Genomic DNA, 22,642 nt, shown 5'->3' with positions numbered 1-22,642 from the left:
TTCTTATCGCGTAGTCAGGCTGCTAAATAGGCTCGTCAGGGTTCCTATACCTTTCATATATCTTTTTGAATTCTGCATCATCCCAAGGTTCTAACCAGGGGGTTTTCAATTGTTTTTATGAGTTCGGGACTTTTAAAAATTTGATACAGACATCTGTAGTATTACGGGGCTCTTTCCCCAAGTCTCTATGTATCCACTATCTAATCTCTTGCAAAACCATAGACACCGTAATCTGTGACATAATGCAGAATAAAATTAAGGCATATTTAGGTAATACAAAAACTCTTAAGATTGTTATTCACTCAACACATCAAATTAGACCACCCCATATACTCCTATTCCAAGAGAAAACTATCAAAAGTAAAAAAAAATTAAAACTTTTTGTATGGAGTTGAAAATTTTACAACTTGCAGTTGCAGGGTAGTTATAATAACATTTCCGAAGTTAAGCCGGAAAATAAAACTTTCATATTTCCAGTAATACTTTGAAGCGCTACGACAACATATGGGGTATTATGACAGCATATGAAGTTTTATGATATAATACCAATAAATGTTCTCAAGAATAATGGTAATGGTGCAAAATCAATGTTTTTTTCTAAAGCATATAATCCGTCTATTGCCCTGCGAGAGGGACTTAGTTATTTCGTCTTTGAAATATCAGATCCGAGTTTTACATTACGAATCTTTCACATACCTAAAAAAATATCAAAGATAATGAAGTTCGTTACGTTCTTATTATTTTTCTTAGTGTCCACCTATGCATCTAATTTTCCAACTAAACAAGAAATTGCCAATACGGGGGACTTACCTCGTGTAACTATACTAATCAGTAACATATCGAAAGAGGCAGAGGGATATTTAAGTGGTGGCAACGGTAATAAAATGCCAGATGAGCTATTTAAAACATCAGTGGTAACGGACGAGTTCAAGCAGATGATACAGAGTTTCGGAAGGGACAACAGATTAGACCCGTTTGCATTTGACTTTAAATAGTTCGATATATGAAAAAGAACAACAGTAAGTCGGCATATGTGAACGAGAAGAGATCGATATCGGTTCCGGATTACGTAAAACCTGATACGTTGAAGGAGTGAACGTATATCAAGAAATTCGATTGAGCACTTCGAGAACTTGGTTAGTAGAGAGCTGGTATGAAATTCAAGGCGATTTTCTAGATTCAGCCCTTGCACAATTAGGGAGAGCCATTGCCGATTTAAAGAATAATTCAGCCGGTGGGACTTGTCGGGGGTATATACAATTCGTGGAGGCAGCCGGATTAAAATGGCAGTGTGCCGTCTCGGCTTGGACTAATGAGACCAATGATGAATGTTATACTGATGGAACAGCTAGCATGTTCGCTAATTCCTGTGACGAAGCCATTGAAGAAGCCAATAGACGCGAGATGGCGGCCTACTGCTTAATTGGTTGGAATGGTGGTACATTCCATGCAGATGCCAGAGTTTTTTTACCCCTATGCAAAGAATGCTAATATGTAGGATTTAGACTGTAATAATTAGTTCTTGAAAAAAAATGAGAATATGGAAAAAGAAATATTTAGAATAGATTATTTCAAAAGTTATCAAATAAAGGTAAATTATTATCATTATTAAAATATTTCTCTGATATGAATGATCGATTATTAGTATATTAGATTGGACCAAGACAGTTAGTTTGGCTAAGTCAGTTAATTTCATTTACTAACCGTTTATTCTGTAATTAGTATAAACCGATGACAATCAGCTCAACTGAAGTAAATCCTACTTCGTTGTAGTCTCAGTTTACGTATCGTAAGATTCGAAACTCGTTGCTCTATGATTTACCTCAGAAGAAATGATTTCCTCACCTTCATCATTCAAAGCCTAATAAAGCTGCAATATATCCACTTACAGGCTTAAACAAATATTCTTTAAAGTTATCTATGTAAGTATCTTCCACTTTTGATATAATATGTTTAGTAAGTTCATAACTTCATTGAAAACTAATGTAAAGCACATTCGTTATTATTTTCCTAGTATGATCTTCATTGAAATATATTTGTTTTCAAAATACTATCTGCAACGTCTGGAATTTCTTGGTTCAGTGATTCAAATTCTATATCTGAAAAGTTCGAATTAGAGGCTGTCAGTTGCATCACTTGGACAAATATTATGAAGAGTACCAGGGTTTGGTAAATTTCCATCTTTGTCTTCGAACTCGTACTCCGTGAATGGCATAAAACAAAAGAAGATGGACAAATTGAAGGCTTTAATTACAACTGTGTCTTTCTCAAACAGAATACAAAGCCAATATCTAATCTCTATGAAGAAGCTAAATACCAATGTCTTAAATTATATCCCTGTATTTTCATGAGACAGTTTGTTGTTTATATCTGTTTATTTCTGTATGACCAACTCTTTCTACTATGTGCGTGTGATCTTACACTGGGATGAGACTGTATAATGGTATTGTGATGTTAGAGTTCTAGTGTGGAACCATCAATCTTCTTATCACTTAATGAATTGGAAAACTTCAAAGCCAATATTCAACTCTCAAATAAAAAATAAAATGACCAAGCCAACTATTTGCTCTTATATTGATATATATTTTGTATTTTTTTTTGTTTATTTCTATGAAATGAAATTCGTTTCGATTTAGTAGTACCATGACGTCATGGTACTCTGAAAAGTAAATAAAAAACAGTTTGCACTTTTAGTTTGGGGTTGAACAGTTATCACGGAGCAAGATATAATAGTAAGCTTATGCATAGTATAAGAAATTATAATAGATCAGATGTGAGTTGATAAAAGCCCGCTTTCTTGAAAATGTATGGAATGGTCCGGTTAGTCATGGGATATGAATACATATTAGGATTACTCTGTTAGCGAGATTATTATGTATGGTAGGGTCGCAACAAAATCAATGATTAAGGGATAAGCAAAAAAACGTGAGTGTTCTCATACCTAACCAACTAGCTACTTACTTCTCATGCAATCATGTCATGTATGTACTTCTCAGGAGAAGAGAGTGAAAGTACCACGTATGATGACCCCGAGAATCGGTGTGTTAGAATAATTCCATCATTATACGCTACGGTGCAAAATGACAATCAACAAAACAGAAGGGTCTTTTTGGATACTCATTTATTAAGGAAACGAGACGATGCGGATGAGCAATAGAGCTTTTCAGAGAGAATAGTGCCCAAAAGTGACGCATCTATTTCAGTAGGAGCCATGCCTCTCATGCATCTTGTTGTTTATGTTGCTAATTCATTGATGACGTCTGAATTTGGAGAGATGAGTAGTGATGAATTCAAAGAGAGCTATCTTGCTCCATTTGATGAAGTACTTAAAGATACGAACATTAGCGACAACTTCTTAACCAAAAGATATAAATATCCATTTGGGGATGCTACTCATGTGGATGATGATATCCAAGAGTACTTTAATGAAATAGCAATCCCGATCAGGGGACTTTATCGTGATGTTGGTGATATGGACAACTAATTTGGCAAACCTTCGATGATTCGGTCACCTTTGGATAGAAGAAGAATAGTAAAACCAGATATAGCCCGTATTTTGAAAAAGGGGTCGTTTCTAAATTTGCAAACCCCCGACCTTTGTTTTGCTATAGGGGATTACAGAAAAGGAACATACAATTTGGCACAAGGATTTGAAGAATTAAGGGTAGCTATAAACGATCACAAACAAAATTTATTAAATAAAAAGCAGGTGTGATCACTGAAAGGTCGACCGTTATTTGCTGATAGGGAGTTGTCTCCTGGGATTTTACTTGCTTTGGTTTTAAGGAAATATGTCTATCAAGTATTCCTCTGTGGTACTGATAGGATTTTTATCTCAGATGACCAAACATTCTCTGCCTTTTTTAAATATAGAATTTTGGATGAAAAAATGACTATAGACTACTATAATATTAATAATTCCGAGACTGTTGCACATGGTATTACTTTGGGATCTGCAATAGTGGGTGTTTTTTATAAAAATGTGACTGACACATACGATACAAAGAGTAAATTACTAAGTCAATTTGAATTAGCGTGCAAAACTGATGGACCGGATCCATTTAAGAATGTGTTACCTAGGCAGACTAGTGAACCATCGCGAGGATTATCTATGAGATTAGTAGACTTTCGGAGAGTCTGCCTGGTAATGAGTTTGCAGAAGATTTGGACTTAATCAAGGAAACTGCTGATAGTGATGAGACTGATTAAATTCATGGTAACACGCATTGTTAAGTCATATATGATGCACCAAAACGTTATCCTGATTTAAAACTTCCATACACGGTGTTTGTCAAATTATACTATTATTATAGTCGATTATGGGAAGAGAATGATTTAACATGCTTCAGCATTCCTGATAGAAAGGTTATTATGGCATGTTCTTCAATGAGCTTGTAATTAATGAAAAAATTGCGAAATCACAATTTGCATCCAAGATTCCGAAGCTACTTGTTTCTGGTTATTGAAATGGTCTTCCCGATAATTTGATGCATATATTTGAAAATCTAGGGACAGAAATGCCGATAGACGAATGGAATATGGATAGTGTCTATGAATTTATAAAAGCAAGACTTAACGAGCTCCATCTGTTAGGAATTTCGCATAATGATGTTAGGCAGGCCAACATTCATGTTTAATAGACTTTGGCCTATCGGATTGTTCCAATAACGAAGAATATAAGAAAAATGACTTTAAATCTCTTCACGAAATAGTTCTAATGAGAAAGATAATCAAATCAGCCTTTCTATTCAAGAAAGGGAATGCGTGCATTTTGATAAGGCTGGTAAAGATGACAAATATGAAAGTATATCACTTCTTCTCTCGCAGTTTTTGACGAGGGGAGCTTAGAATCACTAAACACAAGAACAACAAAGGAAGATATTGCTTCGAACAAATCGCATAGGTGATACCTATTTGCGAAGCAGATTTTTTTAAACCTGGTAACTCAAACACATCACCATAAAGTCGCCTAATCGGCATTGATACTTCACTAAAGTAGTCTTGGATATCATGCTCCCTATCTAGAACATCTCCCAATGGATACCAATAGCTTTCTGATAAAAGTCGACTCCTAATACTTGATTTTCTAAGAGCATGATCAAGCGGGGCACGGTACCTATCCCTGAATTTATCAGTACTCATCTCCATGAATTCAGTAGTAATCAATGTACGGTATAAACGGCATATTCCCTATGTCCTGGGATGACCTACTCTTGGGCACTATTCTCTGAGGAGAGTTTTTGCTCACATCTTCTACTTCAAATTCTTAATAAGTGTGTATCCAAAAGATTCTTGCATTTTGTTCCTTCTTAATTTGAACTCACCCATATAACTATGAGTCTCCTATAATGCACTCGTTGCTAGGATCATCAACAGTGATAGCATTACTATCTACCCCGAAAAATATATACATGACGTAATCCCTTCTAAGATATTGCACCCGAATGGGTGTGCACCTAAACCATGGAAAAAACGCGCAATCTCCAAGTGCAGGCAATAGTCATGTGCAGTACATATGCAGTTCATAATCAGTTTTTCTTTGTAACACTAACAAGACGTTTTTTTTTTTATTACATGATCAAGAAAGTCACTTAAATCGGGGTAACCCTAGATCAATCAACATCCCTACACCTAAGCATCCCAACATCCAAAAATTATATACCCAAGCAGACAACCCCCTTCCTTCTGATGTGTTGATACGTAATTTGTAGTTTCATTGTTTTTTTTGCCAGAGAAGGTGAGCAGCTTTATTCAACATTAAAAAAATTTCCATTCTGAGCATTATATTTAATGACTTAAGATTTATTAGGAAAATACTTCAAAATTAATATTTTTATACTATATAAGGTACTCAAAATGTAGTGATGGAAACAGCGGAAGTTGATTGTGAATAACTTGTAGAACGATTTATTATTGTTGCTCGAAGTGCAGCAGCAGTAATATTTCCCTCATCTTGTGGGTTTGGGCCAGGAATAAAGTCAAAAATACTTGTTGAATTACATCCATATATGTACATGAAGTAGTTGTTATGCTCATATATGGTTAAAGTCTCTTGTAGTGTTTTTTGAGTGATTATATTGAAAAGCTGGGATGACAAAGGTTCAAACTTGTACATACCTTTTATTTCCGTGGACCCTTGAGGATGAGGGAGCCTGACTTTATTAATATAGAGCTCAATACCTCCATGAGCATATAAAGGGGTAGGTGGAATAAGTGGAACTATATCAGCTTCGTGTACTACTCTTAAAAACCCACCGAATTGTGTTTTATTAGCATCTTTGTTAACTTCTTCTAAGTATTTAGAAGAGTTGAAAGTTTTATCTATAAATCCAGCAAGATGGTTGTTACCAATTTTCAAACCAGCGAGTGAAATAACTGTGACACGCTTTTTGAAGTCAAGCTGCATTTCGAGGCCAACAAGAACAGTGAGCCCACCTCCGAGGGAATGTCCAGTAGCTATAAGTTCATAATCTGGATATTCTTTCAAGAGATTTTTAATTGTGTTCCATGCCTGTTTTTTAATAACTTCTGTTGCTGCGTAGACACCTTTATGTACAGCACATAAAGAACAACGTTTGTACGGTACTAGAGCGAATTCAAAATCTGAAACCCAATCCTGAATTGTATAACTCCCACGAGAAACAACAACGATATGTTTCTTAGCATGGTTTATTGCGACATAGCCACTTCCACTCATCTGGGCTTCCTTAATATTAGGATTAAGTATTTGAACAATTTCAATATCTTTGTTGTCTTGGCAAAAAGTTAATGTTGGACAAGCTAATGGAAGATCACCAATTTTAAGCAAGGGTGCATCAACTAAAAAGTCATAATTTCCGAAGCCTTTGATGCAGTAGCTTATCCGGCAGTATTCTGCCATATCGACTGCCAAGTTATAGATTACATTGTTATAGGCATCCACAAATGAAATAGTTATAGCAGCAATAAAATATATAATTGGGCAAGCCTTCATTTTTCTAATACCTTTTTATTTTTGATCCTATAAATATTTGAGAAATTTCCATAATTTTTATATGTTTTCAGGTAGAAAAATACAGAAGTGACTTCTTTTTAGTATCCTTTTTATCATTAGTTAATTTTCTCATCTTCCTTACGCCCATTATACTAGTGACAAATAAGATGTTTTTTTTAGTAGAGATTACAATTTATCCGAGGATATAAAACTAGTTTAAGAGTTCTGGTTTCAGATTCCGAGCTTAATATTTTAGAAATAGCCAATAAAATATAAGCGCACATTCCAGTAGTTGCAATTGGTCTTGGAAATAATTACTGCGCGCCTGAATTGTAAATTTGGAGACGTTTTTCTTGACCTGCAGTACTGACCGCGGTTATAAAATAAAGGGAGAACCCCAAGTGGGGAAACTCCACTTGGGGTTTACCTAGATAGCACGGGGGATACTTTGCAACTTTTAAGGTTTTAATGATGTCGAAAAAAAACAGCATTGTCAAACAATATTTGGTTTAAAAGTTTGCAGAACATTTTATAATGATTATTTGAATATGTGTTCTAACCTTGATGCTTTAGAAAATATACGAATTGTATAGCATCAGCATATCTCTGAGGATATATTCCAAAACTATATAGAGCTTGAGATCAGATTTTCGACTTTAAAAATTTTGTGTCCTAGTTTATATGTATCATTCCAAATTTGGGCAGATTCATTTTGAAACTTCTCATTTGAATCAGCCTCCTCTAAATTACCATAATATATTCTAGTAACACGACTATACCCTGCAACTGCGTGCAAACCGTTCAACCCCATACTAATAGTGTAAACTGTTTTTGTTTACTTTTCAGAGTACCATGACGTCATGGTACTATTAATTCTAAACAAATAAACAAAGATAAACAATAGAATATTCATGATTTTACATAAGCATGCTCCATTAATAGAAAGCATAGGTCATTCATTTCGTAGAAATAAACAAAAAAGATAAACAAATAATTAACAATATATAAGTACGTAAGTACATGATTGGCCTCATCAGTTTATTTCTTTGCTGGAAAGTTGGATATTGGGTTTGAAGTTTTCTAATTCATTAAGTGATAAGGGAAGGTTGATGATTTCGTGCCAACGTTCCGACATCAACTGTTGTGCTTCAACTATACCATTTTCATAATCTCTGGTGGTAGTTTTTTCGTAACTATTTAAGGCTACTGTTGATCCATGGCCTGCTTGCATCTCTAAAAACTTATGGATGAATGAGGAGCTTAACATACTAGTAGAAGAGACATTCTTTTTAACAAATTGGACCATAATCTGTCTCCAATCTCGTATTCCTAATCTTGTTTTGATGAACTTCGTACTCATTTGCATGAATAATGCATACATGTCTTCCAGTTGAACAATTCCACTAATATCGACAAACAAATACCTTGTACATCTTTCTTGTAGTGTTTCCCATCTGCTTTTATTATTATCCAACTGCTTTAATTGTTCCATTAGCCTGAGTTCGTAATACCTGACATAGTTAATGTAAAAGAATACTATTTTTGATACAATAATAGGATATCCTCTTGATATGAGTTTTGTCTTATTTGATATGTTATCAGTCTTGTTGTACGTATATGTACATACCATTTTCCCGCCACGAAAAAATATGTTTCTTTTTTTATCGTTGAATTGTAATCCTAATACTTCGGTCATACGAAATGGAAGTCCTCCTGTAAAGTACATAATTAATATAATGAGCTTGTTTAGTTTGAAGAAATTAAAACAAAGTACTCTTCTTAAATCGTCTGCTGTTTCTAGCAACACAAATGGAAGGCGTTCTCTAAAGGAATGAAGAGGTGCAAAGCAGGATAAAGATGAATAGAAGTTTGGGTCATATACTCGCTCAATGAAATCTTTAATTTTAAAGTGATCTGGTAGTATTGGTAATATCGTATTGCAAAAACTTTCAATAAGGAAAACAACAAATTCGGGGACATCAGATAAATGTATTTCTTTTTCTTTGTAAAGCATGGTGGTATACTTTTTAGTGAAATAAACATCGTAATAATTAGAAACAATAGTTCTAAAGTCAAAAAGTCTACCTTTCATAATTCTTAAAATCTTGTAAATAGTTGTGTAATCTTCAGTCGCCTTGAAATATTCTTTGTATTCTAGTTCCATATTTTTATGGTTTGTTCGACAATAATTGATTAATTCCAATTTCATAAAAAGCTGAGTAGCATCAAATAAATGTTGAATTCCACTTTCGTCTCTTAGGCAATGATCTACTGGATCTAGATGATTTAACCATAAAGCCACTATGAATGGTGATGTCTGAAACTCGTATCCAACTGGATTTATCTTATATAACATCAACTTGTTATCAAAATAATTTGTGACGACTTCAATGCAGCCAATATCTTCAGCCTTATCATTAATATCGAATAGCCTCAAATAACCAAGATCTTGTAATTTGATCATAGTATAAAGAATCTTAAAAACTATATTAGTATACATAATAACTGTTTCCTTTCGAACATTACGGAACTTTTTGAATAGACTTTGTCCCACTTCATGATTCAGTCTAGCATATTCACTAATTTCAACCATCCTGTCGACCAATGATTGTCTTAACTCATTTATTTTATCAGAGGCTGTAGGTAACTGCAATAATAGGAACTTAAACTCTTTGTGATATTTATCAAAAATGTTTTGCTTAAAATTAATATCTTCTAAATATTTATTTCCACTCAGAATGTATTCGGTTAATTCTCTAGTCAACTGTGGATTAGTAAGCTTGTTTTTTATGGAGCTAGAGATTTCTGGGAATTCATGTACGTTAGATAACATAATATATGTGAGACCTATGCGATGCCCTTGACCAAGTTTAAATGGACCTCGATAAGTACACTTGTCTCTCAGAGAAGAAGGAATACGATGAGAAAAATGATTTTGGATCGACTTGAGTCTAGTACAATCTGGACAGTATTGTAAATCATACATTTTAGCGAAATTAATTGGACGTGGTATGAACCCACTCTTAATAATTTGGTAATTGTTTTCTGGGACAGCTTTTAATACCATTTCTTTAGCCAAAGCTTTTGAATATATACTGGCTGTTGGAACAATATATTTTAGCCATCTTTCTGTTGTGTGAATATCAATAATATTTCCCGTCTTTTTGTTAACCGCCACCTTGGCCCAATTATCTATACTTATATCGCTCCCTTCTAGTAGTTCTTCGATTTCACCAATAGTTGGCAAATTGGCTCCATTATTTGAAGGCTCTGGAAGGGTTTCCTCTACGTCTATAGAATTTTCTATGCTATCTTGGCTTTCGGATTCTATGTAACTGGGGTCACTGTAATCATCTTGAAAATTATCGTATTCAATTTCAAAGTTGCTCTCATCCATACTGTTATTATCATCTTCAATATCTTCTAAACCTTCTTGTGTTTTTTCCACCAAGTCAATTCCTTTCATCCGAAGTACCTCGTCTTGTTGAATCTGAATACTAACTTCATAATTACTTTGCTCACCAGTATTTTGTTCAGAAGATACTTCATCGTAGACAGGATCTCCATAGTCATTCTGAGAAGACATTTCCACGGTAAGCTGACTATCTGGAATATCTATAGTTCGTTGACTATCAAATTCTTCATTTTTCAAGTAGGCTTTGTCATTATTTGGCTTATTACTGATTATTGGACGCGGTTTACTTTCATCTAACTGTGGAGATGAAGAATCAAACCAACTAGAATTGTTAGACATATCAAAGGCTTGTGCTTTTGATATTCTTCTTCGTTTCAGCTTTTGGCGACATTTTTTGCATGTTTTCTTCTGACTCGCTGTTTTTTTTTCTTTTCCACAACACCTGCATATCATATTACCTACTTAGACGGATCTTAACTTGTTATTTCCACTAATATATATTTTTTTATACGGTTTTTAGAAAACTTTCAAATGATTTCAATTTATTTGGTTCTCTGTACAGCCTTATTATTCAAATTAAAAATGCACATGAAATTGTTAAGGCTTAGCGGTTAAGCTTCTAACATGTGAAATAGTCGCAATGAATTAATTGTTCATACAAAATTTCAACCAATTTCACATGCAGAAGCATGCAATATGTGGACCATATATAGATATTCGAATAAATTTCTAATACGCGAAAGCTATTTCAAACTGGTCGCGAAGTATATAAATTGTAAACTGGTCTCACACTGAAAAAAAGTGCGCAAGCCAAAAGTGTAAACTGTCCTATTTCCAATTGTAAACTGTCTGTACTCTTTAATTCCTATGTATATCCGGTGATATTTATATCATCATGTAGTATATAGGAGGCATTATAACCAAGTTTGAGAAAATTCTGAGAAAGTGAGAAATCACATTTGCAAGTTTTTTGCACTCTTCTCAGAAAGTTTCTAAAAATTCAGAATCCTAACCGATATTCGCAAAATCTTGAAAATATGAACCGTGTCGGATGGACCTCATATTTTATATTTATTCTTTTTTCAGCACTTAAGAATACGAAAGTAACTTGTTATTTTTAAACGAGTTATAAAATGTAGTCATTATAGAGCCCTTTTCTGCGGCATATTTGTGGTACGCAGTCATTTTCTGAGTACTTGAATGTCGTGAATTTAATGTATTTGTAGTGTCGGAAACAAATGTCGTGAGGGGAAAGAAGTCGACGAACAAATGTGCTGTCCTATTCTGGATTGATACTTTACCCTGCGTCTTTTAATAAAATGGAGTCGCACGAATTACGTATTAGAGAAGTCGGGGGAGTGTCTATTTTAGTGCACAAGGACAAAATAGTAAATCCTTTGGCTGAGAAATTTGCAAATAAATATCTACCACGTCTTATCGAAAGTAGTGAAATCCGCAGTACTATATTGTCGGAAATTAAAAGTTACTACCAGGAACATTCCAAACAGCATTATTTATTGAAGCAGATAATTGCTGTTACAGATGACTCCGAGGTACCAGGAGTCAAAGAATCTAAGCTAAATGTTTGCAAGCTTTGCTTCAATCATGCCTCAAAGTCACACATTAATCATCATCTTAGAACAGAACACAGAGTCAATTGCAACTTCCAACGGCACGTCTTCAGAACAACCGGGTATGCAATTCCCAACCAAAAGTGCGGCTTTTCCTATATATACCGCGAAAAAGAAGACACCAAACCGCCCACTTCAATGACAACCATCGAAGGCCCGCATACCCATCTCCGGCACGAGGACAAGTTCCTCCGCACAATCAACGCCAACCTATATTACGGAAAGGGATACCCGCAGTATCTACACAGCGAAAACAAGGAAGAGAGCATACCGGTGTTTGAGGCCGTCAAGAAGTATATTCTCCAGGACAGGCCACATTTGAAAGGCACGCATCCCATTTACAACCGGATGTTGCGAGAGGGAATATTGAAGGTGCCGGTTCTCTTTACGACGCAGGTGATATATGCAAATTACGCCGGCCGCTTTTTCTACACGTTTGCCAAGTTATGCGATAACCGAATCATCGAGGAGGTGGTGACCAATCCCACCGACGAAGTGGTGAAGCGAGCGGTGATGGAGACGATCGAGAAGTATATTGTGGTGGAAGAAGACACGACTGAAACGTTTATGAAAGCCGTGATTATCTCGTTGATGCTTCCCGATGACCGGTTTGCGCAGTCGAAGGTGCGAGCCAAAATCTTTGACGGCATCAACTATTTCTTGAAGTTGGCCATAGCAGACTAAATGTTGATAAGAAATAACGCCAAGGAGATTATCAAAAACTGGGAGAATCTAGCATACCAGGCATTTGAGTCCACACGGTCATACAACCATAAATTCAATAGGACATTGCAGGCTTTCCAGACGATAGTCGACCAGCAGGATAACCGAAAGGTGATGATCGGGTCAGTAAGGTTCAGTACGAGCGACCTTGGCAAGTTGGTTAGATGCTTGGTTCGGGAGTACCATACCACGGTTCGAAACTTGCTACCGGACGGGATGTTGATGGTGGACGAGCTATACGAGGAGTTTCGAAAACATGCCAAAGATATGTTCAGCTGCATGGATTTAGGATATAGTGTTTTCTACGGAACGAACGAACTCAACAAGCTTTCGTATCAGCAGCGACGCACGTACGAGGAAGCTGTCGGCGATAAATGGAAGAATCAAAAGTATATGAGAAGCATGTTTGACCAGTTTACCAGGCTCAACTTGAACCTCTTTGTGTGCATCTTGATCACCTGTGGCAGTCCATTTCGGGTGACGGAGTTGCTCACGTTGACGTTTGCCAACCCGACGGATTTGGTGCGTACGATGTATTATTCCAACGGGCATATTCAGATTAACCTTCTCTACAATAAGAATACACATAGCAGCATGCGATATTCGAACCATACCAAGATGTTGCCCATTGAGGTTTCCAAAATAGTCATCCATTACGTGTCAATTATCAAATATTTGGAGGTTGCAATCGTGGAAGAGCACGGGTGGGCCAAGTCCAAAAGCGATATGAGCGTGGCAGACGATTGGGAAGACGACGCTGAGTTTGACGAGCTGGACGGAAATGATCTGGAAGATGAGGCTAGCTTGTTAGCGTCCAAGGCGCTTTCCAAGAGGGATGAAATAAAGACGCTCTTGTTCATGTATAAGCTCGGACCGAGAAACGGGGGCCAGGTGTTCAAGTATTTGGAGCTGGTGAGTGAAAAGTATATCAGGGAGAAGTATACGCCCAGAATTTTACGGCAGGCATTAGTCTATTTTACGCGGACGCTCTTGGGAGAAGCAAAGCATCAAGGAGTGGGGATTCTCAATCGAATTGATTCCATTGCAGGTCATAGGTCAGAGACCGCCGATTTGCAGTACGGAGTTACGCATAGCAATATGTATCTTCCCAGCGCGGCCAGAAATAATATCGATATCCAGATCTCGTTTGCATGGCATAAAATCTTGGAGTTGGAAGAGAAGGAGGTGAAGGATGAGCCGGCGCCCAGCAATAGGCAGGAGTTGAAGAAGCTTCTTTCGATGGTTGATGTGGGCAAAGAAGAAATAGAAGAAGTTGGGAGAAGGCTATATGGCAATTTCAAGTTTGGGTCCATGGGCCAGGTGCATACGGTGTATGACGCATTTCATAGTGTCAAGGATCTTATGGTGATCAGTCCGACGGGATCGGGTAAGAGCAATGCATATAAGATGCCAATTTTGATGGAGAAGAAGTTGCGGCTTCCGTTTGTCAGTTTTATCATCTGTCCGTTCATCAGTTTGCTTGAAGACGTAAAAGTGAAGTTGAAGGAGCTCGGAGAGCTAGAGGTGGAGATATTCGATAGCGATATGGCTCATGAATATTATAGCAATTGTGATATAATTGTGCTTCAGTTGGAAAAGGTGCTGGATGCAGCCGGGCTAGTCCGATATTTTGAGTCGGGATCGGTCTTTCGAAGAGTACGGCGGCTAATAATGGATGAGGCTCATGCATTGATTGAGCATCGGGAGTTTCGAGGCCAGTCTGTTTCGCGAGTGCGCGATGTATTTGGGGAGAGTATTCCCAAGCTTTTTCTAACGGCGACGTTTCCCAAGGCCATGGAAAGGGAATTATGCCCGATGTTTGGTATATCGGATAGGCGCGTGCATCGTGAAGATACGATCAGAAAGAATATCGAGCATGTTGTCGTACGGGAGCATGTAGATGTCAAGAGGGCGTTGCGCACGATATATGCAAAGGAAATAAGGCCTCGAAGAACGAAGGGTATTGTGTTTGTCTATCTGCGGGAGATGGCGAAGGATCTTGGTGAACGTCTAAGGTGGATGGTATTTCACGGGCATATGGTTCCCGAGGAAAAAGCAAAGGCATATAAGGAATTTGCAGATACGGAGAGTGCTATGATGGTTGCGACGTCGGCATTCAGCCATGGCGTGGATGTTGAGGGCATTAGCCATGTAATAGCCATCGGCAGTGTTCCCAATCGTGCTGGATCAGAAGCCGGATTCTCCGAGAGGCTGGATGTACAACCATTGATTATTAAAAAAAAAAAAAATCGTATGAAGTGAGCCTCCTTTTTTTTTGCAAAAGGTTAGAGGTTTTATCATTTGCGAAGAATGACGCCTCATCCGTCGTCAAAAGTTGTACAGCTGTGCGCTGGCACGTGTCTAGTCCATGTGAATGTCTAGAGAGGCAACTTTTCACGAAAAAATATCACATTAGGACATCACTTAGTTGTGACCAAAATAAAATCCTGAAGTATGCCACTAACATAATTACTTGTATAAATCCTGTATATATTCAATGTTACACATTTGAAATAATTGGCATCAGTATTGCAAAATAGTGGCTTTTAAGCTTATTAAAAGGACTCTTAAATTCTCTATTTTTTCTGAATCTTTACAAAGCTTTCCATGTGTCATATTTTTAAACAAATTACTACTACGTGAAATGTTCAAGTACATCTTTTGCCATTTAATTTACCATATATCAAAATAACAGGCTACTATTTACTACATAATACACAACATCTAATATTCCTCGTATTTTGACTAAATGGCGAAGTCCTACAATCTTAGAATGTACATTATGTACAATTTTTCAGGGTCCCAACTTTTAGCGCACCAGACCGTATTATAATTTTTGGCTTCGATGACCATTCTACTGTAGGTTTCATAAATATCTTATACGAAGAGTAAGAGCCACTTAACTTGAGAGTATATCATTTTGATTTCATTTTCATAAAAAGTATATTTTACACAAAAGGTACATAATCTGAAATTCCTGACCCACCGCTCCATTTATTCTCCACATTCTTAAGTGATCTTTCCAATGACCTGGCACCCATTTGAATTAAACTCTTGAAATACAATTTAATTTTCAATCTTTCAAGTTTATCTACACAGCAGAGACCGCAAGTTAGCAACGGCCAATGAACAGTCAATAATCTTCTATCCAGCCACAATGGAGTATTCTTATTCTCTTCTAACTGTTCGGCAATAGTAAAGCTTGTACTCTCAAAGTCAATTCCCTGAAAAAAGTGACATAGTCCTAGAATTTTTTTCACTACGTCATGTACCAAAGGAGAATCTTCTGGTAAATTGAGAAAATGCTTATCAGTTAGTATCTTCAAGTAGAGCGCGTGCACATGAAGCTTGTGTGAAATATCAAACCAGGAGAAAATAATATTGTTATTGTATCCATAAGTTGCTATTGGTAAAAGCATTCCAGCTTTATTGTTTGGATGATATGGATTATCTTGTGATATTACGCAATCATGTGAAGCTAAATAGTATCTATCCGCATCTTTTATTTTACAAAAAAGTGATGTTAAATCGTCCGAGGAAACACGATGAATGGAGTTTTCTTTCATCCTGAGTGTTATTCTGACAAATGTCGTGAACATGGTGACTGCTTCTTCAGAGTATCCCAAAAATACATTATACCCGTTGGGTAAAGTCAACCCTAATTGTATACTCAAGCTATTATCTTTCAAGTTGACACCTGCACTCATCATCGTATCAAACTCCGCCTGTGAATTAATTGCTCCACCCAATGGATTAGAGACCACTGCCAAAATCTCTAGCGCGGCAAACCAAATCGTCGAAAGTAATATTGAATTACTAGTTCTTTTGTAAATGCTCACATATTTGCTGAATAAGTTATGTGCAACTTTTAGATGAGATCTCCAGTCGCCATTGACAAACGCAACTGCATCAGTAACCAATATTAAAGTGGTTAAAATTAATGGTTCAATATATTTCGATATTTGCGTTTTGTCTTCAAACATACTTGCAAACCCTTTGCAACACATTATAAAATAATATTTTTGATAATACTCATCAACAGAATTGGAAACACAAAAATTTTCATATCGTGCAGTTATGGAAAATATTGCATTGAGTAAAAATGGAAACTCTAGAGCTAGGTTCATCAATGTTTCATTGCAAATGTTCTTTGTCCCCGATGAAAAAGGCATCAACCATATAGAGTATTTATTATAGAATAAGCTTAAGTAGTTTTTATGATCTGCATTCAAATCATAAAATAGAATCAAATTATTTATTTTAGAATCTGTATCCTTAATCAAGTTTGATTGGGCACGGTTCATACCGATTGATGATTTATGTTTAATCTCGTCCATAACGTTTGGCATTTCATCGAGCATATCAATTATTGCAATATCATTCAACCCATGGGTTAAAGAAGAAGCATCATTTAATAATGTTTGATCATGTCTGTTGTACTTATCAAGAATCCTATTTAATGAGCCAGGGGTAGTACTCTCTTGAATTATAACTTCAGAAGGGCTTTCATTTGAAATTTTAGGTTCGTTTATTGCAGAATATTTGGGTTTTCTATGTTTTATCAGAAATTCATCATCTTTATGAATGCATGGAAAAACTTTGGATTTACTAGTATCGTGTCTTAAAACATCCCTGTTGTCTTTATTCAACTGAATTGCTTGGGCTTTATTTTCTTTCCTGTTATCTACCTTAGTCAGATCAACTGATGGAGATAGATTAGAACAAGAATTTTTGAAAATTTTGTTCTGTTTAGTTAATAAAATGTTCCCTAGAGTCGCAGTCCTTGAATCACAGAACTTGGCTATTTGTTTATATGAACAAACTTTCAGCGATTTGCTGCACTTCAAACAACAAGGTTTAGTTTCATCACATTTTAGTTTTCTCTTTTTGCATTCATTACAACCCTTACGACTATAGCTTCTCTTTCGAATAGAGTTCGAGTTTTCAGTATTTGTTTCATCTTCCATATTAGAATTAAAATAGAATGAAAACAAATCCCTAAATGGGTATTAGAATTCCCTTCTTCTTATACAACGGAATATTTCTTGATGCTGTCGAGGATTCGGCTCTATGAAACCTTATCTAAGATGGCGCGATTGATAGCATCGCTCATAACATAGGCTTATCGCAGATAAGAACTTCGCATCTAAGTCGAGCCAGGTGTTTTTTTTTTTCCAATTGAGTCAAGATATCTCTTAATATTTAATTTGGAAATGAAGCAATAACAAAAAAAAATTACGAAACAAAGAGTGATAGTTCTAATCAGAAACGTTTTACTTGAATAAGCTTTTTCATGTATTAATCAGATCTTTCCTATGTGGCGTTTTTGATCTAGAATATTCCGACTTTAACACACGAGTACCCTTTAACCAATTTGGTGAACCTTGACTAATATTAGTTAAATAAGGTAAATATTACTTTGCATCATTAGTTTAGTTCAAGGTAAGGTGTAAGCACGCTAGATGAAACGAAACATTTCCCGTCGTCCTTCGAATTGCAAGCCGTTTACAGAAAAATTGCTTGGGGAATGGAGTCACAGTTATGGGAGTCCAAGGTTGTGCAGATGGCTATATAGGTGATCATATATCATTAGCCCCATCATTTGTTGTTACTAGAATTGATATAATGGAGATTTGCACTAAGGTTGTTAAGTCAATTGAAGAACTTAGACAAGAATTAATTTCTGAGGGTAACTTGTAGCCGATGCGGTTTATGTATTCCTCTTTTGAATAGATATTATTTCAATTTTAATGTTTGTATGATTTCTACAAGAGTAGTTTATATTCTTTTATTAATAGTACATATCTTAAGTACCGTAATCGAATAGAGCTTAAGTCAATAATTTAAATTTAGGATTACGAGCAATAGTCTGCTGTTCAATTCATGTTATTGTATCATTTTATTTGCTTCGATTCAACTAAAAATTAAGGATGTATCTCGCATATGTTAACTTATATATATATATAAATATATATTCTGCTAACTTTCACTATGATTATTTTTCTCTATACAAGTGTGTGGCGCTGGCTTGATTTGTTGAAAATACCAATGTTTCTGCTATCATAGGTTTTGGTTTTCTACTGATACCAAAAGTAATAACTTCTGCTATATCTTCAGCTAATAGGGGCTCAGTACCAGAATAAACCTCTTTTGCCTTTTTAATATCCCCTTTAAACCTAATATTTGAGAATTCAGTCTCTACTTACCAGTATCAACCTCGAGAACCCTGATGTTAGTTTTTACTAATTCCTTTCTCAATACACTGGAGAAAGACTTCACACTTGCCTTGGTATCACAGTAGATTCCTCCTCCTGGATAAGGGTCCGTTCCTGCAATTGATTCCAAATTAACAATATCTCCACTATTCTTTTCTTTCATAATTGGTAATACTGCCTGCGTCATAGTTATTAATACTAAAACATTAGTTCCAAACATATTCAGAATATCCAAGGAGTAAATATTACCAACCTCGTCTTTTCTTAGAGCCAAGCCCGTATTATTAATTAGTACATCAATATCAGAAAATTACACAGGCAAACTATTAATGAATGGACCAACAGCTTCAATCTTGGAAATATCAAGTTGTGCAACATGAACCTTGATAGAGTGATACTTATTGATAATACTTCCGATAGAGTTTCTAGGCGCTGTTTTCTTCTAGCAGTTAGAATTAGCTTAATATCGCCTTTTGTGGCGGAAGCAATTTCTTTAGCAGTTGTCTCTCCAATACCAGAAGATGCACCCGTAATTAAAATAATTTTTTTGCTAAGCGTTCGGAAACTTTGGAGCCATACAGCATTATGATACAGTGTTGGTTTTGGTAGTGAGAGTTTTTTTGTGTTGCAGATGTTCCATATTTGCTGTTTAAGTATTATTATTATTAACAATATTTTGTGTCAGCCAGCATCAGAATTAGGACAATAGAAAATACACATAGCCTATTATATGATAGCTCGGAACTCTTACTAATTTAGGAATATTTTTCCATGGCAAAAATAAACGGATTCCAGTAAAGATAACTAACACAAAAAATTTCTTCGTTCGACATTAACTTCAGAATTTGGTTACTTCTTTGGGAAGAATATCCCACGAGAGTATTGCAAATAATACATTGTTGAGTTTGAAGAGCGGAATTTGAGAAGTATCTTATGATATCTCGATACTTGCTTCTGCAGGAATATTGTGTTAATTAGGTACGAAACTTCTATTTCCTAATTGATTTACAAGTACCTTGAAGAAAGGGAAACGAGCATCTACTTTTAAATATTACTACTATCTATTGATGGTAATTGTAATTGCATAACGAATTATCGTAACAGAATATAATATACTTATTTTATTCAAACATATTTCCGACACTAGAAATTTCTTTCCGATAATAGGTAGATTCAGACATTAATTAATCGATATCAAAGCTCATTGTATGGAGTAGAAAAAATTTTAGGAGGAAAGATTTCATTATCAACAACAGATTCAAACTCATTCCAGCTTTTGCTTAAATAATTTGAAATATCTTCGCAAAATTCTACCACTTCCAATTGTTCAAATATTTTACCATGCTCCAGGTTCCTTATTAATTCTTTTCTCTTTCGAGCTAAGCGATCTTCAATTCTTTTAAATCTATATTCCATCCATTGTGGATAATATTCATTATGCAACGACCTCGGAGAAACTGAAGGACGGAATGTAGTGAGAACTGTAGTATCAGGTACATCTAGAGACTCAGGAACATAGCCAACAATTGAGGAAATTCTTTCATCATTAGTTTTAGGCTTGGTTGCAATATGCTTAACAACTCTACCTTGAATGATGGTTACATAGCCTATCCTTGGACCATCAACATAAACAACATCCTCCGAACCAGTTTTTAAACCGGTTTTACCACCTTCCATTTTGTCGTTAGTCGACAACATTAATACTGCTGAGAATGAGTTAGAGTCGTAGTGCCAATCAAAAACAGCTTTGCTGTCCTCTTCAGGGTTAGCGCCATTTTCGTTTGTTTCTCTATGTCCACTACCGTATTTCAGGCTTATCAAAGAAGCATTGATATGAGCAATTTCGTAATCAAACATAATTTTTAATCGTACACCAGCAAATTTATTGACTATCTCCTGTGTTTTTGGGTGTTTCCACGCGGCAACTGTAAATGGAGAGTTCTTTGTATATCCACAAACTTGAAAATCGGTAGAAGTGGTGCCTTTCGACATAATAGGAATTTTTCCGTACTTTTCAACATTCTTTGTCTGAAATGCTTCCCATTTCATGATGTTGCAAGCGTCTTCTGTAAATAAAGGAAAAGGATCAGTAACAGCTACATCAGATATTGATGGAACATGGGTTTTGTCAATTCCCAACTCTTTTAACTTATGAATTCTTACTTTTTCGAAGTCATTTTCCTTATACAAAATATGCTTTTCTGGGTCAAACGGTTGATGAGGATTAAATTCTTCTTTTATCTCAATACCTTTTAATAAGGTTGCAATCTCATTTTCGACGATTTCCTTTGGAAGATCATGGGCTTTTGAACCGTTAATAACTTCCTCTGTTAGCATGTTCTTTGTTTGTAAGTCATTAAAACTTGAAATGCTATTCTTTAAAAAAGCAGCTATTTATATAGTTTATTGGAGAAGAATATGAGATATGGACATACATTATTTCCTCATTCAGTTTAAAAGATATGAATGTATTTTATTTACCCAATATAGTATAAACATCCGAGAAGAACGTTGATACATTTTGAACCATGTGCTATATTTCTTTAGATTAAAGAGATTGAATAAAGTAATACTATAATCCTTAGATATAATGGTCAAATTATACCAGGTATTAATACATCGCACATATTTCTTCCACACCTTAAAACTTCAAATGTAACAGATATATTGAAACTTCCGTGACCAATTCAAATCCTCAGTTTTTCTATTTCTATTTATGACCAAGTTCCTTCGTAAGAACAAGAGTATTCCTATACTTTTACTACAGTTTGATAAATATAGACATATCATCAAAAGTAAAATATATATTCTCTATAAAATAATAGCTGTTTGTAAAGCTCAGGATACAGAATTAAAATTAATAATAATAGAAATCTTGTTAACCAATTCATAGTAACCATCTAAGAAATGTTTCCCACAAATTCTTTGATGGTGGCAAAGGCACTTCATTTGCCTGTTCTTCTTCGATCTCATTCAAGCCACTAAGGACTTCAACGTCCTCGATCTTGAAAAACCAAGGTGTTTTATACCATAACTTATGTCCAAAGTAGAGAATAAAAAAAAAAGGAAAAGTAATGTAAGCTGCAAAAAAGTTAGATGTATTCCAACTAAAAAAGGATTCATATCCATTTGTAAGGGCAACCAATGAAATCAGAATTATAGCAAACCATGTGCCATAGGGGTGTAAAGGAGTTTTAAATGGTACACGGTCCCTCAGTTTATTATGGCTAATCGCTTTTCTCCACCTAAGAAAAGCATTTCCCGTACAAATTCAGCACATGAAACCTCCGACAGGGGAAAAAATTGGTCAACCAATTAAAACCTTGCACAAATGATTTTGAAACATTAAAAAAACCCTATAGCCCAATAAAGGGGCCCGGCCGAAACTGCCTAGGCAGGGGGCCCCCCTTCTGGTTGTTTTTAAAAAATATTTTTGGGGGGCCAAACTTTTCAAGGGTAAAACCCACTTAAAACAGGGGCGAAACTTAGAATAAAAAAAACCCTTTTCCCCAAAAAAAAAAAGAAAAAAAAAAAAATTCCCCTCCTTTTAACAAATGGGGATTTTAACCCCGTGGGGAAAATCCCCGGCGTTTTTTTTAATATTTCCCAAAAAAAAAAAAAAGGGGGAAAAAGAGGGGGGCGGTTGCCCCCCCCCCCCCCCGCCCCTTCCCCCACAAAATATATT

At 35.7% G+C, this 22,642-nt stretch overlaps 15 protein-coding genes across 15 annotated transcripts; 10 read left to right on the top strand and 5 right to left on the bottom strand. All coding sequences in view use genetic code 12, as the record gives it.

Annotated features, from left to right (window-relative positions):
* Positions 1 to 524: 524 nt before the first annotated feature.
* DEHA2E00418g (DEHA2E00418p) lies at positions 525 to 995 on the top strand (the record flags this gene model as incomplete). The annotated part of the gene is made up of 1 exon (XM_459344.1): positions 525 to 995. The coding sequence occupies one exon, from the start codon at positions 525 to 527 to the stop codon at positions 993 to 995; it is 471 nt and encodes a 156-aa protein (XP_459344.2).
* Positions 996 to 2,228: 1,233 nt separating this feature from the next.
* DEHA2E00396g (DEHA2E00396p) lies at positions 2,229 to 2,351 on the top strand (the record flags this gene model as incomplete). Its single annotated transcript, XM_002770338.1, has 1 exon — positions 2,229 to 2,351. One exon carries the CDS (start codon positions 2,229 to 2,231, stop codon positions 2,349 to 2,351), a length of 123 nt encoding a protein of 40 aa, XP_002770384.1.
* Positions 2,352 to 2,974: 623 nt separating this feature from the next.
* Positions 2,975 to 3,157, top strand: DEHA2E00374g (DEHA2E00374p; the record flags this gene model as incomplete). The annotated part of the gene is made up of 1 exon (XM_459343.1): positions 2,975 to 3,157. The coding sequence occupies one exon, from the start codon at positions 2,975 to 2,977 to the stop codon at positions 3,155 to 3,157; it is 183 nt and encodes a 60-aa protein (XP_459343.1).
* Positions 3,158 to 3,211: 54 nt separating this feature from the next.
* DEHA2E00352g (DEHA2E00352p) lies at positions 3,212 to 3,484 on the top strand (the record flags this gene model as incomplete). Its single annotated transcript, XM_459342.1, has 1 exon — positions 3,212 to 3,484. One exon carries the CDS (start codon positions 3,212 to 3,214, stop codon positions 3,482 to 3,484), a length of 273 nt encoding a protein of 90 aa, XP_459342.1.
* A 15-nt stretch (positions 3,485 to 3,499) lies between these two features.
* On the top strand, positions 3,500 to 3,715 carry DEHA2E00330g (DEHA2E00330p; the record flags this gene model as incomplete). Its single annotated transcript, XM_459341.1, has 1 exon — positions 3,500 to 3,715. The coding sequence occupies one exon, from the start codon at positions 3,500 to 3,502 to the stop codon at positions 3,713 to 3,715; it is 216 nt and encodes a 71-aa protein (XP_459341.1).
* A 174-nt stretch (positions 3,716 to 3,889) lies between these two features.
* Positions 3,890 to 4,174, top strand: DEHA2E00308g (DEHA2E00308p; the record flags this gene model as incomplete). Its single annotated transcript, XM_459340.1, has 1 exon — positions 3,890 to 4,174. The coding sequence occupies one exon, from the start codon at positions 3,890 to 3,892 to the stop codon at positions 4,172 to 4,174; it is 285 nt and encodes a 94-aa protein (XP_459340.2).
* A 343-nt stretch (positions 4,175 to 4,517) lies between these two features.
* Positions 4,518 to 4,637, top strand: DEHA2E00286g (DEHA2E00286p; the record flags this gene model as incomplete). Its single annotated transcript, XM_459339.1, has 1 exon — positions 4,518 to 4,637. One exon carries the CDS (start codon positions 4,518 to 4,520, stop codon positions 4,635 to 4,637), a length of 120 nt encoding a protein of 39 aa, XP_459339.2.
* A 172-nt stretch (positions 4,638 to 4,809) lies between these two features.
* DEHA2E00264g (DEHA2E00264p) lies at positions 4,810 to 5,148 on the bottom strand (the record flags this gene model as incomplete). Its single annotated transcript, XM_002770337.1, has 1 exon — positions 4,810 to 5,148. The coding sequence occupies one exon, from the start codon at positions 5,146 to 5,148 to the stop codon at positions 4,810 to 4,812; it is 339 nt and encodes a 112-aa protein (XP_002770383.1).
* A 703-nt stretch (positions 5,149 to 5,851) lies between these two features.
* DEHA2E00242g (DEHA2E00242p) lies at positions 5,852 to 6,973 on the bottom strand (the record flags this gene model as incomplete). Its single annotated transcript, XM_459337.1, has 1 exon — positions 5,852 to 6,973. One exon carries the CDS (start codon positions 6,971 to 6,973, stop codon positions 5,852 to 5,854), a length of 1,122 nt encoding a protein of 373 aa, XP_459337.1.
* A 1,033-nt stretch (positions 6,974 to 8,006) lies between these two features.
* Positions 8,007 to 10,841, bottom strand: DEHA2E00220g (DEHA2E00220p; the record flags this gene model as incomplete). The annotated part of the gene is made up of 1 exon (XM_002770336.1): positions 8,007 to 10,841. One exon carries the CDS (start codon positions 10,839 to 10,841, stop codon positions 8,007 to 8,009), a length of 2,835 nt encoding a protein of 944 aa, XP_002770382.1.
* Positions 10,842 to 11,707: 866 nt separating this feature from the next.
* DEHA2E00198g (DEHA2E00198p) lies at positions 11,708 to 12,703 on the top strand (the record flags this gene model as incomplete). The annotated part of the gene is made up of 1 exon (XM_459335.1): positions 11,708 to 12,703. One exon carries the CDS (start codon positions 11,708 to 11,710, stop codon positions 12,701 to 12,703), a length of 996 nt encoding a protein of 331 aa, XP_459335.1.
* On the top strand, positions 12,704 to 15,004 carry DEHA2E00176g (DEHA2E00176p; the record flags this gene model as incomplete). Its single annotated transcript, XM_459334.1, has 1 exon — positions 12,704 to 15,004. The coding sequence occupies one exon, from the start codon at positions 12,704 to 12,706 to the stop codon at positions 15,002 to 15,004; it is 2,301 nt and encodes a 766-aa protein (XP_459334.2).
* Positions 15,005 to 15,690: 686 nt separating this feature from the next.
* On the bottom strand, positions 15,691 to 17,709 carry DEHA2E00154g (DEHA2E00154p; the record flags this gene model as incomplete). The annotated part of the gene is made up of 1 exon (XM_002770335.1): positions 15,691 to 17,709. The coding sequence occupies one exon, from the start codon at positions 17,707 to 17,709 to the stop codon at positions 15,691 to 15,693; it is 2,019 nt and encodes a 672-aa protein (XP_002770381.1).
* Positions 17,710 to 18,283: 574 nt separating this feature from the next.
* On the top strand, positions 18,284 to 18,442 carry DEHA2E00132g (DEHA2E00132p; the record flags this gene model as incomplete). The annotated part of the gene is made up of 1 exon (XM_002770334.1): positions 18,284 to 18,442. The coding sequence occupies one exon, from the start codon at positions 18,284 to 18,286 to the stop codon at positions 18,440 to 18,442; it is 159 nt and encodes a 52-aa protein (XP_002770380.1).
* A 1,709-nt stretch (positions 18,443 to 20,151) lies between these two features.
* DEHA2E00110g (DEHA2E00110p) lies at positions 20,152 to 21,294 on the bottom strand (the record flags this gene model as incomplete). The annotated part of the gene is made up of 1 exon (XM_002770333.1): positions 20,152 to 21,294. One exon carries the CDS (start codon positions 21,292 to 21,294, stop codon positions 20,152 to 20,154), a length of 1,143 nt encoding a protein of 380 aa, XP_002770379.1.
* Between the last annotated feature and the right edge of the window lie 1,348 nt (positions 21,295 to 22,642).

The sequence above is a fragment of the Debaryomyces hansenii genome (genome assembly GCF_000006445.2).
Source record: "Debaryomyces hansenii CBS767 chromosome E complete sequence".
Taxonomy (NCBI): Eukaryota; Fungi; Ascomycota; class Pichiomycetes; order Serinales; family Debaryomycetaceae; genus Debaryomyces; species Debaryomyces hansenii.
The sequence above is the reverse complement of the archived record's forward strand: the minus strand, read 5'-3'. Positions and strand labels throughout refer to the sequence as shown.